The sequence below is a fragment of the Chrysoperla carnea genome, chromosome 5 (assembly GCF_905475395.1).
Source record: "Chrysoperla carnea chromosome 5, inChrCarn1.1, whole genome shotgun sequence".
Lineage (NCBI taxonomy): Eukaryota > Metazoa > Arthropoda > Insecta > Neuroptera > Chrysopidae > Chrysoperla > Chrysoperla carnea.
The window spans coordinates 50,562,483-50,581,290 of NC_058341.1; the positions used below are offsets into that span (position 1 = coordinate 50,562,483).

The following is an 18,808-nucleotide window of genomic DNA, read 5'->3' on the forward strand; positions in this document are numbered from 1 at the left end:
TAACAAATCTAGCAGTAGTATAAGAAAACATTATGAATTCGTAATATTTCTTGTTTAATATTTACAAATAATAATTCAAAATCATACACATATCAGAAGTTTTCATTCAAAACTCTGAATTTATTTGTGCATCGAAGTCAGAACTTGTTCAGTACATGTACATTATTAAAGTTTATTGTATAAAATGTATATTTACAAGTATCGTTCCTAGGTTAAAAGCTACTGATAATATTAATAAAAGCTTTATCCATGTATACAAAGTGTTCCTGAAATTCGTTTTCAATTCACTGAACAAGTCTTTGTGTGTTTAAGATTGGGATGGGATATAAAAACTTGTTCACCAATATTATTTAGGTTGAGTATGATTCATAAAACAATATGTACAATGGCCATTTGTAAATATAAAGAGTAGTTTCCGAGATACGGGCGATCAAAGCTACATATATTTTATATATTTATTCTACCTGTAAGACTAGGAAAATGGCTTTCTACAAAATTATGTATGCTGTTCCCAAAATGTACTTTGAATCGCTCTGACCAAAAGCTCTCACGACCACAAAATTTTTAACGAGTAGTTTACATTATATACATAATAGTTACACAACCAGTAGCCCGCTACTACTTTAAGCTACTCGTTAAAAAATTTTGTAGCTCGGAAAGCTATTGGTCAGAACGGTGTTGGACGAACATTTTGGAAGTGGTTTGAAAAATTTTCACGGAACGCTTCTTTCCTAGTCATATAGATACTATAAATATAATATATGTGTAGCTTTGATCGTCCGTAACTTGAAAACAACTCGTTAAAAAGTTTTGTGGAGGAGAGTTTTTGATCAGAACGACCTGAAGAACATTTTAGGATGGGATAGGGAAAGTTTTACAGAAAGGAATCTTTCTATCTTATATTGCGGGGTCCTTTACAAATTCACAAGCGACACGCAATTTTAGTTAACCACTTTGTATATAACGAATATATTTCACCTTTTGTCTGCATATACGTATAATGTATATCTGCTGTTGCAAAATTGTAGTCGATGTCAACGTCTGTATGATGTAGGAAATCTTAACGTAAGATCAACTGATTTTTTAGGTCAAGTAGAGCTTTTATCTCTCACATTTATACTTTATATATCAAAAGTTAAATAAATAATATTACCCTAATAAAATTTGTTTTGGCTGCATATACAATAAATATATACTATGAATGAAATTGTATGATGTATTGATGGGAGGCCTGTCAAGGTTGTCATTAGTTTTGACTTTTGACCAATACCCTTGACCCAAGAAAGGCATGTAGGAAATATAGAAAAATTTATGCACAGAAAATCGATGAAATAGAATATAAAAGAGAATATTTCAGAGAGTATGCGATTCAAGAGAGCATCACCATCAAATTGCTAATTTTTTCCCAAAATATTGTCACAAAATTTTAATCAATTTTAGAGTTAACCACTGTCTTATACATGGTATGTCTGTTAATACAATTAACTCGACCAGTTAATTCAAAGTGAATAAAACACATAGGAATGTTAACTACTTTTTTTTCAATTTATTGAGTCCAATTTCATTTTTTTTTTTCATTTTGAAGCTTGTAGCCAAGGTCGCAAATGGTTCAACGCTGGCAAATATATTAAGGTTGTTCTGTACAAATTTTTGATTGGCGTGATACTTATTTTTTTTAAGAATCGTCTTAAATATTTATTTATGGAAAACAATTATAAAGATAAGCGATTTTCCAGACAAGAAAGGTTTAAGTTACACTTTAATTTCAAGCACTACGATTATATCCTTTTCTTTTATTTGCTGCTTTGGGTACTTTTTTTTTCGAAAAAGCTGTTATCCTTCCCTATTTTCACTTAAGAAAACGTTTGAGCGAAATTTTGTTTGAAAATATTCAAATATATAATAATCCCAGTAATAAATATTTCAAAGGATTCTTAAAAAATTTAAAAAGTTTCTCGCCAATCAAAGAATTTTTCGCACCAATCAAAAATTTGTACATAACTTCCTTAACCGAATGAAGTATACCCCTCACCAAACACTACTAATAAGTACCATGACGATTTCATGTTTCTGCCTCACTCTAATGAACGAATTGAAATATTTTTTAATTCATATTCCATTCACTGCGAAACTCATATATTGAGAAATTTTTAAAGGTACTAAAAGATACAATATTCCTCAAGTTAAAATAACTAAACAAACAAATTTATCGCTACTGTTCATTGGAGAACAAAAAATTGAGGATGAACTACCTAGACAGCGTTCCTTTATGTATGTATTTATGTATGTATAATGGGAATAATGTATAACCTTGTTCTGCGTTCTATTTACCTAGCTTTTTGTAACCACAAATAGAAATTGTTAAATTCTATTTTGTCAGCTTTTATAAATCAGTTAGTTTTCTCTCTATACATTACATGATTTGGAACCTTTACATTTTTACAGAATTGCATCCTAGTTAAGGACACATAAACAAGCATTCTCTTTAAAATAAATTTCAGGTATAATACATAAATCAAAATATTTAAAGAAACTCGCGATACAAAATCATGTATGATTCGTTAGTGGCATCGTAGCTCCTAAACGGATGAACCGATTTAGATTTTTTTGTTAGAAAGGTAATTTGATCGAGACTGTTCTTAACAATGTTTCAAGAAACTCTGCTCGTATGCTTGAGAATCATTACTTTTTTTTTGTTAACGAGTACGGAACCCAAAACTCGAATTTAAAACATAAGTACAAATAATAATGGTAAAATTTTCTTTCAAATAAACAAAAATCAAAATTAGTTCATCCGCTTAGGAGCTACGAGAACATACATACACAAAAAAAATCACTCATGAACACTAGTATATGAATTAGTTGCTATAAATAATTACGCTCTTCTAGCAACTCATTGAATTGCATATCAAAATATTTTATTGCAAAAATGGCGGTTTGGGGTTGCACCCAAAAAATTGACAAGGTTTCGAAGTTTTTGAATTTTTGTTTTTGACTATATTTTTTAAGCAACACATTTAAGGGATATTTTATAAAATTTTATGTTTTATAATAAAATAACTTTCCTTCCCTTAGCTGATGGGTGAAAGACAAGCCTTATTCGTGTTATTAACTGTTCGTGATCCAGGTAATCACTTTACTTAACTTTTGATGTTGTAACTATTAACTGTATAGTTCAAGTGATTAAAATAATTACAAATTACTTAACTTATTAACGCCAAAATTTTTTTTTATGGTACTTGACTATGAAATTTAAGACCGTTACTAAGACAAAATTGAAAAAAAAAGTTAAATGTAGCACATTTTGATAAACATTTCCAATAGAAGGTGATAAAAATTCATGGTACATCTTTAAATTATGGAATTTTTTGTAAAATGTTGTAGAAAAATCAGATTTTTATTTAATATAATATCAAAATATTCCTTCATTGCTTCTTAATTTGTTATATTTGAAAAATTTAATTTACTCAATTATCCTATTTTAAAATGTTTCAAACTAATATGGGTCAAGTGGTCTGTAAATAACAAATAAATGGATATTAAAATTTAAAATATTATTATCAGAGATTTATTTTAAAATAGGTAGAAAAGTATAAAGTAACATTTTTCAGGGGCGTTTCCAGCCAATGGGTTTGAGGAGGGCAATCTGAAAGATACAGAATATGAATTATCGGAAAATAATTATTAAATAAAAGAAGACCACTGATTGCTAAAAAATGCAAAAATTACAAACATGCTTCCATTCTGCTATTTTAACAGTAGCATTTGGATATATATGATAAGTCAAATGTTTTCTGCCATATAATCAATCAATAAAAATGACAGAGCAACGTTTACCAAACAGGCCAGCATACTTTTAATACTTATTTTCATCCAAATCAAAATATCAAGTCATTCAAGTCCAAATATGGGAGAGAAAAAAAATAGAAAATGGTAGTGTTTAAAAATTAGACCTATTCCCTTAATTCACCTGAAATGCAATTTTACCAATGAAAATGAAAGTTTGAATGTTAAAGAAAATTTTGAATTCAGTTAAATTTTACTTTTGTAAAGTGAGTGAATGGACTTTGATCATTTTTGTAAATCTCTAGGAGTGGGATCTTCCCCTATTTGCCTTCCTGGGCGACGCTTGGGTCTTGTTTTTATTTATTTAAATAATACTACAAAACTTTAAACTTTCAAAAGGTTTTTATTTTATATTGTATTGTTTACCCCCTTTTGCAAAGTTAGCAGTAGTAATACAAGAAAAAAAAAGTTTAATAATATTGTGTATGTTCATACTATTGTAAAATCTGTAGTTATCGAATTCATTCAAGAATATGCTTTTACCTCCGGCTTCAATACATGTGATATTGACATTTAACATTGCAAAGAATATAGACCTTAAGCCCATAATGGAATAAAAATTATCAGATTCTTGTTATCTGTCTTCAGTAGGATTGATAAGGTTAAGTTTGGTGATAAAGAAAGTAGAGGTTTTGTAGACCGAGCTTTAAATGTAGTATACATGTAAATCAATTTTTATTAATTTTCATCCTTTTCACTCCTAAAACACTAAACCTTTTGACTTAATAGCATATAGCATAAATGTCAGGGATAATAATCATTGAAAAACAAGCAACTTCTCGATTTTCCAAGGAAATTATCGATTTTCATTACTTTCGCCACGTAATTTTCATGGCTTAAACCTCAATTTTTTTAACTTAATTAACAAGTTTTTCTCTATGCAAAACAAAAAAAACAAAACCATAAAATAAGATGAAATTGTATTAACGACCCAGTATAGGGAATCATTATAATTTTCAGTTACATTTCTTTACATGCTGCAATATATTAACACCACTTTTAGATTGATAGCGTGTATCCATTTCGGGGACCTTTTTTCGCTCACGATTCATAAAAATTAATTGCGATCAAGCATTTGCTCCCGTTTTTTCGTAATAATTTTTCTCGAAATAATAAGAAACTGAGTATTTAAATAATTATGTTAAGTTAGAGAACAATAATTTATCCCCGGATCATTTTTTCTGTAAAACTAATATTCATAGAAATATTAGGATAATTGATTTTTTGAGAGACGGTATAAGGTCATAGTTTTTCAACCCAAAAATCTTCATGGCTATTTGAAATTAAATTAATTTTAATCAATTTTTTCCATGAACGGTTTTTTGCAGGCAAGCTTATACCACTATTTTCAAAGTAAAGTTATCTTTTTTCTGCTACCATTTTCGATTGGTTAACAGATCGATGTAGATCAGCTCATACCTACTGTATAGCAGGTAAGCCAATATAGGTAACTACACCGATCTGTTAACCGATCGAAATTAGCATCAGAAGAAAGATAATATAATTATAAATACAAGTGAAAAGAAACAATTGACTAAGTTAATTGTTGAAATACCATGCATAGTCAGTGTTGATTTCTTTATCACATAACACATACAAAAATGTATAGACAGTGTTGATGCGCAATCGTTTGTTTTTTTGACGTCACGTAAATAACAAAAGATATTCACTTTTAAATAGACACACAACTGATATTCCTATATTAATACATACTATAAAATTTGCACCTAATTAACGCCCTCGTGGGTAAACAGTGATGTTTACAAAAAAATGTTTCAATCAAAAGTTTTTTATTTTTTTATAAGGAAAATTTTTTATATTTAAACTTTTGTTCTATCTCTAACGGTTTACAAGATGGGTCCCTACGGACCCAAGACCCAATTGACCTATGATGCTCATTTACGAACTTGACCTCACTTTGACGTCCTGTAGCGTAAGTACGTGAGTACGCTGTAAAAATTTCAGCTCGATATCTTTTTTCATTTTTGAGTTATCCTGCCACAGACGGACGGACGGACAACCGGAAATGGACTAATTACGTGATTTTATGAACAGCTATGAAAAAAATTTTTCCCTAGCATCATTATTTTTAAGCGTTACAAACTTGAGACTAAACTTAATATACTATGTATATTTCATATATGCATGGTATAATAATGGTATAAGGTTTACCTGAAAAAACCGTTTGATTAAAATTAATATAATTTAAATTAGCCATGGACACTTTTCATAAAAAAATATGTTTCACCTGGTTATCAAATGGGTGAAGATCAATCATATACCTTCTCTTACATAAAAAGCGACTGTGTCCCCTATTCCAACATAATAAATAATATTTTATGGGAACAGTTATTTTCATCATTTGGGAAAATGAATTTGTGGATCATAATGATTGAACTTACATGAACAACTTGTTTTATTATCGGTTCACGGTCTATAAGATGCAATTGTGTGCGAAGAGAGTTTCGATTTGCATAATCAATAATAATGAATACCTTAGGGATTTTGTTACTATTATATTATAATTAATATTACTATAATAATATCCGGTATGACAACCCAACCAGATATATTTAGTGAAAAATTGCTTAGAGATAAGGCTTTTAAATTGGTAGAAGTAAAATTACAGTTTTATCTTTGAATGAAGTGGTCGCTGCATTTGCTTAGGCATAAAAATCGACACTTGAATAGAAAAAAATTTCAGTAACATTAAGAAAAATTCTCATTTGGAATAACTTCATAGTTATTTAACAAAACAGTGTTTTAGACTCAATGACATCACCAAAAACGATAATATGTTATATTAAACTTGCTTCATGAATATTGTAAGCCAACGGACAGAATGGGTGCTTTGTTAATTGTTTAATACATATTAACTTGAAACTTCGTGGATGGCTACCTTTTGACGAGTTTACCAAACTTTCTCTCTACGACTTTTTTCGAAAGTGCTTCGCTTAAAAATAATCATGATAACATAATAGGAATTTGTTGGACACTATGACCACTTGATAACATTAATAATTACTAAACATTAAAATATTTTGTCTGACCAAAATACTGCACCGACGACCTTGTTAACCATTTCGAACGTGCTATACTTATGCGTTTTTGTTTTTGAATACATACATAGTTCTTTTTTGCTGAACTGTTTAATAAATGTTAATGTAATCAAATAACCTTAGTGCCCGATAAATTCCTTAATGGGTTTCTTCTGACCGACAGCCCATAAATGCCGTTATTCTCATTACAAAACGCAGCACAAAATGTCGTACAAAGTTTGGTATACTAACCAAAAGCAAGCTCATCACGAAAGTTAAAGTATGTATTATTTTCATTTAACAAAGCACCTTTGCCGACCACGGTCTATTGTTTCTCTTAGATCATTATAAACAAAAAAGTAAAAAATAAAGTTTTCGGGTCTCGCACGCTTTTTATTGTATTATATATGATCTAAATAAAAGTTTTTTGTGGAAACTCTCCCAAAAAAAGAGGATTTAAATATTTCGTGTCTCACACGTTCTTTTATTGCGGTTAAAAATATTTTATATAATAAACATTATTATACATTTTTTAATACGAATTTCGTCATAAAAACAATTTTTTTTTTCGTATACTATACATATTATACCACCGTTAATGTATTTACGGAGGAAAATAAAAATATGAAGAATGATACACGTACGATATCTATCATATCTATATGTATACAATATTCATTTGATTCACTTTTTTATAACTCATAAAATTATTTGTTATAATAGAAAATTCTTTTCATTTTTTTCGAACCTCCATGAACATAATGCCGATTTTTTGATTGAAATGTATATAATACAAGTGAAAACAAACAATTGACTGAGTTAATTGTTGAAATACCATGTATATAGACATTGTTTATTACTCTGTCACATAACACATATATACATGTCACACATATATAACTGATGTACCTATATATTACTACAACTTGCGCATAATATGCGCTCTCGCGGGTAAACAGTGATGTTTACGAAAAAATGTTTCAAACAAAATTTGTTTAATTTTTATAAGGAACATTTTTTACAATTAATTTTTTGTGTTATCTCTAACGGTTTACAAGATGGGTCCTACGGACCCAAGACCGAACTGACCTATGTTGTTCATTTACGAACTCGACCTCACTTTTCTGTTCTTGTCGACAGACGACAGGCGACAGACTTCCGGAAATGGACTAATTAGATGATTTTATGAACACCTATACCAAAATTTTTTCGTAGCATCAATATTTTTAAGCGTTTCAAACTTAGTACAGCTATTAGCACCACTGGCTGGGCGAAGGTCTCACCTAAAAACCGCCATTCCAAAATATCTATCTATCGCTTCCAAAAACCATTGACCATCCGCAAAACTGACCAGATCATCACGCCATCTCGTTAAAAGACGATCTCTTCTTCTGGTGTTAGAATATGAAGTCTGTTGAATCGTACTGTTGCAGCAGGCTCTACATAAAAGGAAGTATTTAAGGCTGTTCTATACACATTTTTAATTGGTGTGAAATCATTCTTTGATTGGCGTGAAACTTTAGAATTTGTTTTAAATCCTCTCATCAATGAATATTTATTGATGAAAAAAAAATTATAAGGAAAAGCGGTTTTCCCGATAAGAATGGTTAAAGTAACAATGGAATTATACTTTTAGTCTATCGATTTGAAATTTGGATATGAAATAGGTATTCATATTCTACCAGCCCTGAGTCATTTTATTTTTTGAAAAACCGCTTCATTTTCCCAATTTTGTTTTTGTTTTATTTTCCCAATTGTTTACACAAAGATACTGTTTCTTATTCCACGGAATCAGGGTGTGAACAATGAAAAAAAAAGTACCTACGGCAGGAAGATATGAATACCTGTTACATGTCCTTTCAAATCGATATAATAAAGAGTAATAGCAGTGCTTGAAATTGAATTGTAACTTACTGAAATTGAATTATAACCATTCTTACCTGGAAAACCGCTTTTCTTTATAAATTTTTTTTTCCAGAAATGAATATTTAAGAGGTGAGTCTCATTTTTTTATACGAATTTCGTCATAACTGTGTACAAAGGATATGTGTACTTACCTGTGTACAGAGGGTATGTGGCGCTCGAATAATTTTTTTTTTTTCAAGCGAATTATCGCATAAAGAATCTTTAATATCCCTATATTTAAATATAATCATAATAGAACAACATATTGAAAGCATATTTTTATGAGTTAAGTCATTTTTTTTATTTACTTTTTTTTGTTCATATTCAAATCCAAATCTTACCTTTTTTTATTCAGAAGAGAAAAAAAGAAATATAATTCCAATAAAAAAACAATAATTTATTCTTTTTTTAATTCAAGTAATTAAAAAAACTTTTTCCATTTAAAATTATACCTGAATCATTTTGACAAAACTAACGAAAGTAAAATTCTATTAGAGTATGGAATCAATAAAAGCTTTAAAAGTCTGACCATTTCCTTGAAACTTATTAAAAACTGCAAACTCATACAAAATCTATAAAATTGTATAGAAATCGAAAAAGATAAATTTCCGAGAATCTCGGAAAAATCAAATTGAAAAAACATTTTTTAGTAAAATAAAATATGTATAATAGCTTTGTGATATCAATCTATCCGAAATATTTCGGTTATCAGGTCACAGGCCTTTTGTATTTATACAAATAATATAATAATTATTTGAAATATTAGAATCATCAAGAAATGTGGGCTGATGGAATATTTGAAAACTATACCAATTCTGACAAATGGAATTTAGGTTGATGTATTACAGGAAATAAAATGTTTATTGATTTTAAAATAAATAAAAATAAATATGACTCATTGTGAATAGCATTGGAAATAGCATTTATTAGAATGCTCCGACCTTGACCGTTATGAGATGTACATAATGAATAAATCAAGAATCAAGTTGAATTAGTAAGAGGTTCTCAATTCGCCTGTATTTATTTTTTTTTTGTTACCTCAGAACTTTTGACTGGGTGAACCGATTTTTCATATATTTGAAAGATCATGCTTCCCGTGTGGTCCCATTTCAATTTGGTCCAGTTCTGACAATGGTATCTATGTGAAAACGATATAAGTCTTAAATTTGCATTCAGTATGTGCGTGACAAATGGACGAATAACTCAGTATCACTTCAACCGATTTTGATGATTCATTTTTTTTTTAGTGACGGATTAGTTAGTGTACTTCAGATCCTCAAAAATCATAAAATAAAAAACTTTAAAAAAAAAACCGACTTCAAAAACAAATTAATATGCACTAAAAAGTAAAAAATAACGAAAATATAATGTAGTTACAATTATTGTTATTTTTGGAGTCGGTGACAGCCAAGCTAATTTAGCAAACTGTTTAGCCACACTTGTTTCCTTGGCTGACACCGGGTCCAAAAATAACAATAATTGTAACTACATTATATTTTCGTTTCGTTTTTCTTTTTAGTGCATATTAATTTGTTTTTGAATTGTTTTTTTTTTAAGTCGGTTTTTTTTGTTAAAAGTAAAAGCAATCCATGCAGTTTTCTAAACGGATGGTGTTGCTTCATCAATTTTCTCTGGCTAGATATTTTTCTATTACAAATGTAAATCTTTTAAACGAGAGGATCTGCCATTCAAGTTGTTTAAGTGAGTGTGAAAAAATTGACTTTAAAGAACTAAAATGTCTTGTTTTCCTGTAATTCTTTTGGCAATTCTTAAGGCAATTTGATACAGTTTGGAATTTCAAATCAATATATTAAGCAGAGATTTCGATTCTACAAACTACTTCAGAAGAAAATTTATATGAAAAAAAAAACATTCTTTCAATTCTTTAATTGTTTATATCGATTTTAAGGAATAGCTACATAATTTACAAAATAACTATAAAATGAAATATCTCAAATAATTTTTTTGATCTCAAAAATTTAAATTGTTTTAAAATTGACTGAATTATAAATTATATTGAGAAAAAATATATGTAAAGTTTATTTCGTTTCAAATCATTAGATATTTTCTTTTATCTCTATCTAATTTTGTTCTAAATGAAATGTGCGATGTCCAATGCACTGTACTTTTTTTTCTAAAATCATATTTTTATATTATATTTATATGATCAACGTAAATTAATTTTAGTCCCAAGTTTGTATCGCTTAGAAATATTGATGATACGACCAAAATATTGGTATTGGTGTTAATAAAATCACCTAATTGGTCTATTTCCGTATGTCCGTCTGTCATCATGATAACGCAAAGAGATATTTGAACTTAACTCTTTATAGCGTGCTCAGGACCTAAAAAATAAGTTTGAGTTCGTAAAAGAGCAACATAGGGTAAATAGGCCTTAGGTCGGCGTGAATTATCTTCTAAACTGTAAGATATAGAACAAAAGTTTAAATACAGAATTACAGAAAATGTTTTTTCTAATAAAATAAACAACTTTTGTTTGAAATATTTTTTCAAACAATACTTTGGTGTCTATTTTCTCCAAAACTATAAAATATAGGGAGAAAAGGCGAGAATAAACACATTTAAAAATTTTTTCGATAAACGTAAAAAAATTAGATAATAATTTCAAAACTTTTGAAAACCTGCGGCCGAAAGCGCACCATCATTGTATTGGTTTTTTAAACTTTTTAGTTTATTAAAAGTAATGCAAGCATTGACATTAAACAAATTGTGCTAAATTAATAAATTTCCTAGTATTTATAAATGTTTTTCAAAATAAAATTCATCTCTGTCAACATGGTGCCTTGTAACACAGTAACATGTCCAATTGATTCACACAGTTGCCAGAGTCATTAATTGCCAACCGTTGCGTCGTTCTTTCTGTTTGCCCTTGATTGGTAGCAATAGCTCAAAATCGAACAGTACATATCCTGGCTACAAGAAAAGTATTCCAGTACAAAAAAAAAAAGTAGTAATGTTACCCTGCTGCAAGTGCCAACTTAGGCCAGTATGTCTTTAACACGTAGGTCACAATTTTCTGTTATAGACTCTCATTCCAAAACTTGTTAGATTCTTCTTATTGCAATTGATCAGCCTAATATTTTAAACGTCTTTCGCGACCAATGCCACACCACTTATGTATACAGTGTTTTTTTCAACGAGTAATGCTTGTATAACATAAAAAAAAACATAAAAACAAATTTATTTGTCTCTAATATTAAATGTAGAAACATATTTACAAAGCTTAAAATAAATTTGTTATTTACAGATCACAAACTTGTACTTGATCAATGAACTTCAATGATAATCATCATATACCTTCTACACATCATAAAATTCAATCCTAATAAACTTTTTTTTCTTTGATGAGAATTATACAAAAAATATTTATATATTTCTGAAAAATGAAATAAATAAATAACTTATGATTGATATAAAAAAACAAAATTGTATTACACTGATTCGTAATTTTTTCGGAGATGAAAAGATTCGAAATCAAAACAAAATTATAGGATGTTTTGTTCTAATAAAAAAAAAAAAAAAAATACTAAAAAAATTAAAAAGCCAACTGATTTAAATAAATTATAAAAAGAAAAAAACGAGCTCAGTAGTTTACATAGCGACTTTAACAGACGGGGCGGTTATTAGGAAAATTTCAGTCAGATTAGATTTTATCGATTGTGTCGAGCTTTACTTTGTGCAATTGCATTTTAATGATTAAAATATACACGTAATATATTTTTTTAAATTTTTATTATACTTTGCAGTAAGAAACTATAAAATTTAAGATGTTTTAATAAAAATCTATTGTAACAAATGTTTGACCCAACTGTTACAGTCGCTTTGTAAACTACTTGCCTTGTTTCTATCTTTTCGGACTTTTTGATAAAACGCAGTCGAGTTTTTGATTTTTTTAAATACTTATTTTATTTATAACTTTTTAGTCTCCCGATACTAAAAAAACCCTCTTATTAGACAATATTAAAACTTTTTAAACTAGTTTATTATTCCTAATTAAATTAAAACATACATCTTATATAAATTTTTGTAATCCCCCTTTAATTTCCTATATTTTGATACCCTACTCGATAGGTTTGGTTAATTTTTTTTATTAACGTGTTACTATTTTGCGCCAAAAATCCGCATTTTTTCCTCTTTTTAAAACAGCGATCTAAGGGTATTTTGGTTTTTAAGACGAATAAAATGAGACCATGCGAGGTAATAAAGAAATTTATAAACAAATACATACATGCATACAAATATATACATAAACATAACCACTCCTAGACAGTCGGGTAAAAATTAGGAAAAATTTTAGATTCAATTCTGTCCTGTAAGCAACATAAGTATAAGCCGAGGGGCGTACCAGAATTACGACCTATCAAGGCAACTGCCTCTCCTCTGATCTGCATTTATCATTGATTTCGTTGGTTAAGTAATTGTTTATGCCAAATTAAGTATTTCTCATTTATGCAATTTTTTAGCGAAAAAGCTCTTATTTGCCCTCCTCAAGTGCGCAAACGTTTAACTCCCATTAGACCAAGAGCTAGAGGTAATACATTTGTAACCATATGTAAGTCATTATTCAAAAATCTTGGTGATTACCCTTTTAGAGTTTTGTTTATCATTGATTTACAATTGTAAACATCATTTTTCAACATTCGATATAAGGGGATATCCGTTGTTCGACACTCAGATAAAGGCAATTTTCAAGATGTGCAGCACACCGAAATATATAGAATGACGGACAAAACGATTTCTCCTTTTGTTATTCAAAGCTATTTGTGTTGTAATAACAAAAAAATACATCAAATTTCCACCAACTTCAAGCATTTCTGTGAAATGGAAATTTTTCAGGGTGATAGAACGCCACTACTAACACTACAATATCAAAACTTTTAAATTTTAAATTTCAAAGGGCCGGTAGTGTTAATCGAGGATTCCAGAAGAATAAAATAGAAGATATATATTTCCCAAAGTAGATATTATAAGTAGTGGGAAAAGAGTTTCAAATAGTTTTTTCTCGAATGAAATTTATTAAAGAAAAATTTAAACTTAAAGTATCACCATATATTTATGAAACACCTGTAAATAAAATATTATAATTTATTGATTGCTAAAAAACGTTTTAAAAGAACCAAAATAATAATTCCCGTGGTTATTTACAGAATATAAAAAGAATTAATTTTTATACCTTAAATATGAAATATATCAAAGTATATTAAATTTACTCCCAAATTTTGAACGTTAGAAAATATAAATGCTACAAACAGAATGTTCGGATAGGTTTTTTTAAAGTCACCTTATTAGTACATTTCCATTTATCCGCCTACCTGTCAGCACAGTAACTCAAAAACTAAATGACATTTTGGGCTGTAATTTTTAAAGAGTAGCCAGGATGTAAAAGATGAGTTTGAGTTTTTAAATGAGCAACATAGATGGTCTTGTTAACCGTAAGAAATAGAATCCTTACAAATCTACCTATTTTTCCTTGAGGGACCAAATTAAGGCGAAGTTAAGTTTCAATTTAATCATTGCCTATATGGAGTAATTCAACAATTAACTCAATCAATTGTTAATTTTCACTTGTATATTCTAATTTATCGTCAATTTTCATATTAATTAATATGATATTTTTCAGTTCAAAAGGGAACCACCATTTTCAAAGTATTCATCTCTTCAGAATTTTCTTGCATTTAAATTAGATTATTTATTCTTATAAAAATTCCCTTTCGTTTCATTCAAGCGAATATATCGAATTTTGGTTAAATTATTCTAAATTTGGAAAATACCTCTTTAATATTGTGATCAAAATAGACACAGTTGTTCAGAATGTTTTGGATGCTTTACGGAGTGTTTTTATGCCAAGAAAACAACAAATGGAATATGAAAATTTACAAAATAATCGTATATGGATCAATATATTGCATCTAAATATAGTTATCTATATAGCCCTACATAATAAATGATAATTACCTACACTCAATGTACAAATGTCAATTTCGACATTGAAATAAATAATGGAAAAGTTATTTCAATATTTTAGAAGAATGAATATTAATATTGTACGAAATAGATATACAGTTTGTTTCAAGAGAAATAGTAAATATTGTTAGGTACGTTATTAGAAACGATTATAAAGGGTCCCATAAATTAAAATCTTATTCCCAAGTGTATCAAATGCACACTGTTCGCATAAAAATATGACCCACTTTGATAGAAACTTGTCAATGAATTTAAAATACATATTTAGGAACGCAAAGTAAACATGAAAGTTCGTTCGAGAATAGGCCCAACTTTTATGTTTAATTTGCACTCCTAAATGCGTACATAAATTATTTACCATTCACTCTGAACCATCCTGTATTTATAAGGGTGTCTGTAAGGTGTGTAATCTATAATCATTTTATTGATCTAAAAAATAAGATAAATGTCACATAATGCGTAGCTAGGGTTGGAAAAAACCGTAAAGAAAAAATAATCAAATATTTAACATTATAGTAAATGTGTTATTGAAAAAATGTGTCAAACTAATCTCTATCTATTCCATTCATTCTACTCAGAAATGTTTTGTTGATTACTAGATACGGGAGTCAATCTTTATGAGATTGATTGTGATGTTTTCCAGGGATTTGATTTTGACTCTATTGTATATAAGTTTTTTGATGCCTAAAAATAGATTTGTTTTAAACAGTGTTTTTACTTCTATTTTCTTAAACTTTCCATATTTATCAATTTTTTTCGTATTTCAATTACAAGTTTTTGTGTAATGTTTTTTTTTTTTTTTTTTTAAACTTTCTTACCACATATACAATGAACTACACAAAAACAAAGCTCGAAAAACTAATTTCCACTGCAGTTTCCATAGCTTAGCATTTTTTACTCCCGGCTAACAGGAGGGGTTTCATAAGTTAAACGTGTATGTGTATCTACGGGTCTGTCTATAACTCTAAGCTCCTAAACGGATAAATAAATTGAATGTTTTTTTTTAACTCCATGCGAGTTTAGAATTCCGAAGCCGAAAAATTTGTCGTTTTTTTCTTTAAACTGTACTTTTCTCTTGTTTGTCGTTTGAAAAGTAATTTGATCGAAAGTGTTCTTAGGTGTTTTTCAAGCGCGAATTTAGCTAGTTGAAGCATAGATAAAACCATTCGCGATCAAATTGCCTTTCAAACAAAGCAAAATTCAAAATCGATTCATTCTTTTAGGAGCTATATCGATCAGATCTGATTATATGTGGCGAGATTTCTTTAAATTTTTAAATTTAACATTATTCAATAATTAATTTGAACCACTTTTTATGGACACAACTGCAGTATTTTAGTTTATATTTAAAAAATAAGACGTATTCTAGCTAGAGCAGAGGGTTCTTGTAATAAAAATTTTTCTTTTTTATCTTGGATTTTTTCTCACCTCTATACTAAGCACATTTGGCCAAACGTGTTTTTAACTCAAAAGTTTCACTAGGATGAAGTGATAAATAGGATAAGGTACAATAACGAGTACGAGAAAAATTAATATTATAAGTGGAGGACTTAGTGATCAGTCTCTATGTAAACAGAAAATTACGGAAGTGATCAACGAAAGCCAACAACAATAAAAGCTTTTTATATTCACTTTTATAGTCACGTCGACTTTTAACATAAAAAAGTGAAATATCTTTTACCTTTTAATAAAAACACCACTTTTTTAATAGACTAAGATTATCGTAAGCCATCAATTTTGTGTAGTCTTCATAAAGATTTTTTTAATACAGATGAACTGCGCTACTGAGAAATGTGTACTTTTATTTTTCATTTAGAAAATAAAGCTATTTTCAAATAAAGCAATCCACTTTGAGCATATCTGAAACCCTTTTAATGATTTTTGGGATGATTTCCACACATTTTGCATCGGAATTTTGGATTTAGGATTAAGGATAATGGAGCATCTAATATAGCACTCACCGATAAAGTATAAATGTATCTATACCATAAAACTCACTTACAAATTATGAAATCCAAACTGTTGAATCATTTGGATGGGCATCTCTGTCCAAAATAATATTATTTTCTCCAGAGAGAAATTCTCTTATATTGAATTCTCCAGAAATTTGCCTTCAGTCGAGACTGGAAAAAATCTTAATGCCTCGAGCACTCGAGAAATAAATTCCGTGCGCTAAGTAACTAAGAAAACAAAAACAAAACCCTATAACCTACAACAATGAAAATGGAAGGATTTTTCAAAGCTGCAACAGAACGACATTAATTAAATATCCCGAAGAATTATATAATGGCTTATATCCCAACTGTATGCTGGTTCCTGCGAAGTTTCCTTCACAAATCGAGATAATGAAGAAAACCTTAAACTTGACAATACAGTGTTTGAACTTCAATTAAAAAAAGCCATTGAGATAGTTGAAATTACTGAAAAAAACACATAAAAAAAGAATTTCAGATATTTGAGTCTACCGGGCAACGAACGCCTTCTCTAGAAAAAATATAAAAAGCTGCAATGACAATTAAGCCAACATCAAGAGAGAATGGGCGTGTTTTCTCGTTATCGAGAAACATTGTCAATAAAATAAGAAACCGTTTATTAGATTATGCTGTTAATGCTCTTATATTTCTGAAAGCATACTTTATAAGAAAAATTAAATTAGTTAATTCTTTAATTATGATTTGTTTAATCGAAATCCTGTGATTTTATAATAATTAAAATAGTTATCAGAATATTTACAAGTAATTTTATTGATTTAATTTTACCATTTATTTTTAATTACGATTTGTTTAATGAAAAGGCTGTGATGTAATTAAATATTAACATAGTTGTCTAATCGTACTAGAAATTTTGTTCATTTAATTGTACTAAGTAAATATTTTTTACTTAATTAAAGACATAATAAAAGCTGTACGAGGATTGTTGAATTTATTGTTTACTTTTGATTTGTTATAAGTACTATTTATGGAAGCTAAAAATTTACCATTTGATTTAACTGATCTTAGCAATCAGTCTAATTTTGTAAGAAAGCAAAACTTTTAATAATAACTCGAGAATTCTTGTGCCTCATGAAATAAAAAAAGCCGAGAAATGAGAAACCCTATTACTAAACAAAGAGATATTATATTAGAACGTCAATACTGTGACGTCACTTATATTTTATCACAGTGAATTGCTGTGGAGACTTCAAAAAACTCCGTTTCGCAAGAAATAGAAGAATGATAGAGTAGACAAAAAAAGTGTATTATTTTTAATTATTTTCATTTTTGTAATTTCTTCCGTTTTTTTGTGGTTACGGTGCGTCAATCCACATGCGGAAGGTCGGCCTAAATACAAAAATTATAGCGAAAAGAATCTATTTCCTACCGGATGTCCACGAAAGTTTACAGATTTCTTGTTTTTTCATAAATTTTAATTCATTTTTCTCATTTTATTAAATATACTATAACTTTTTACTTAAAATAAACATGGCTCGTTTCGATTTTTAAATAATTTTCTGTTTCAATTGTTTCAGATCCATCATCACCTGGACTATCAAATAATAATCATATAAGTAATGTACATATTAAAAATGAGCACTCGAATAAAGACTTACTCTCTAATTTACGATTAATAATACCACCAAGTCATATTGCATTAAGTGGTGATCTGCATGTCCAAATATGGTATATGGGTCGTGGAATCCCTACAGATAATCAAGATGGAACAGATTCATCAAAAAATATAATATGGCCACAAAATTTAGTATTAGATATATCACGACAAGATGATGATATTAATATACAACTTTTAACTACAATACAAATATTACCGGATGCAAGGGCATTAAATGCAAATGTAACAACATTGAAATTACCATGTGGAATATTTTCGCGTGGTGGACCATATATTTTACATTTAACGACACGAGCGAAAGGTGTTAATGTTTCGGGTAAGTTTGGCACGATTTTATTTTCAAACTTTTGTTTTATTTATCTAGGTTTGCTTTATCTTGTGAGGACTCTGACCTAGCTGGGCTCTCACTAGCAAGCAAAGCCCTG

General features: G+C 28.8%; 1 protein-coding gene across 1 annotated transcript in view; it reads left to right on the forward strand.

Moving 5' to 3' along the window:
- The window catches only part of LOC123301221, a 251,801-nt gene that overhangs the window by 103,123 nt on the left and 129,870 nt on the right, over positions 1-18,808 (forward strand). Inside the window, exon 2 of the mRNA XM_044883956.1 lies at positions 18,283-18,699. Coding sequence (XP_044739891.1) covers positions 18,283-18,699 — 417 coding nt within the window. The remainder of the gene's footprint in view (positions 1-18,282; positions 18,700-18,808) is intronic.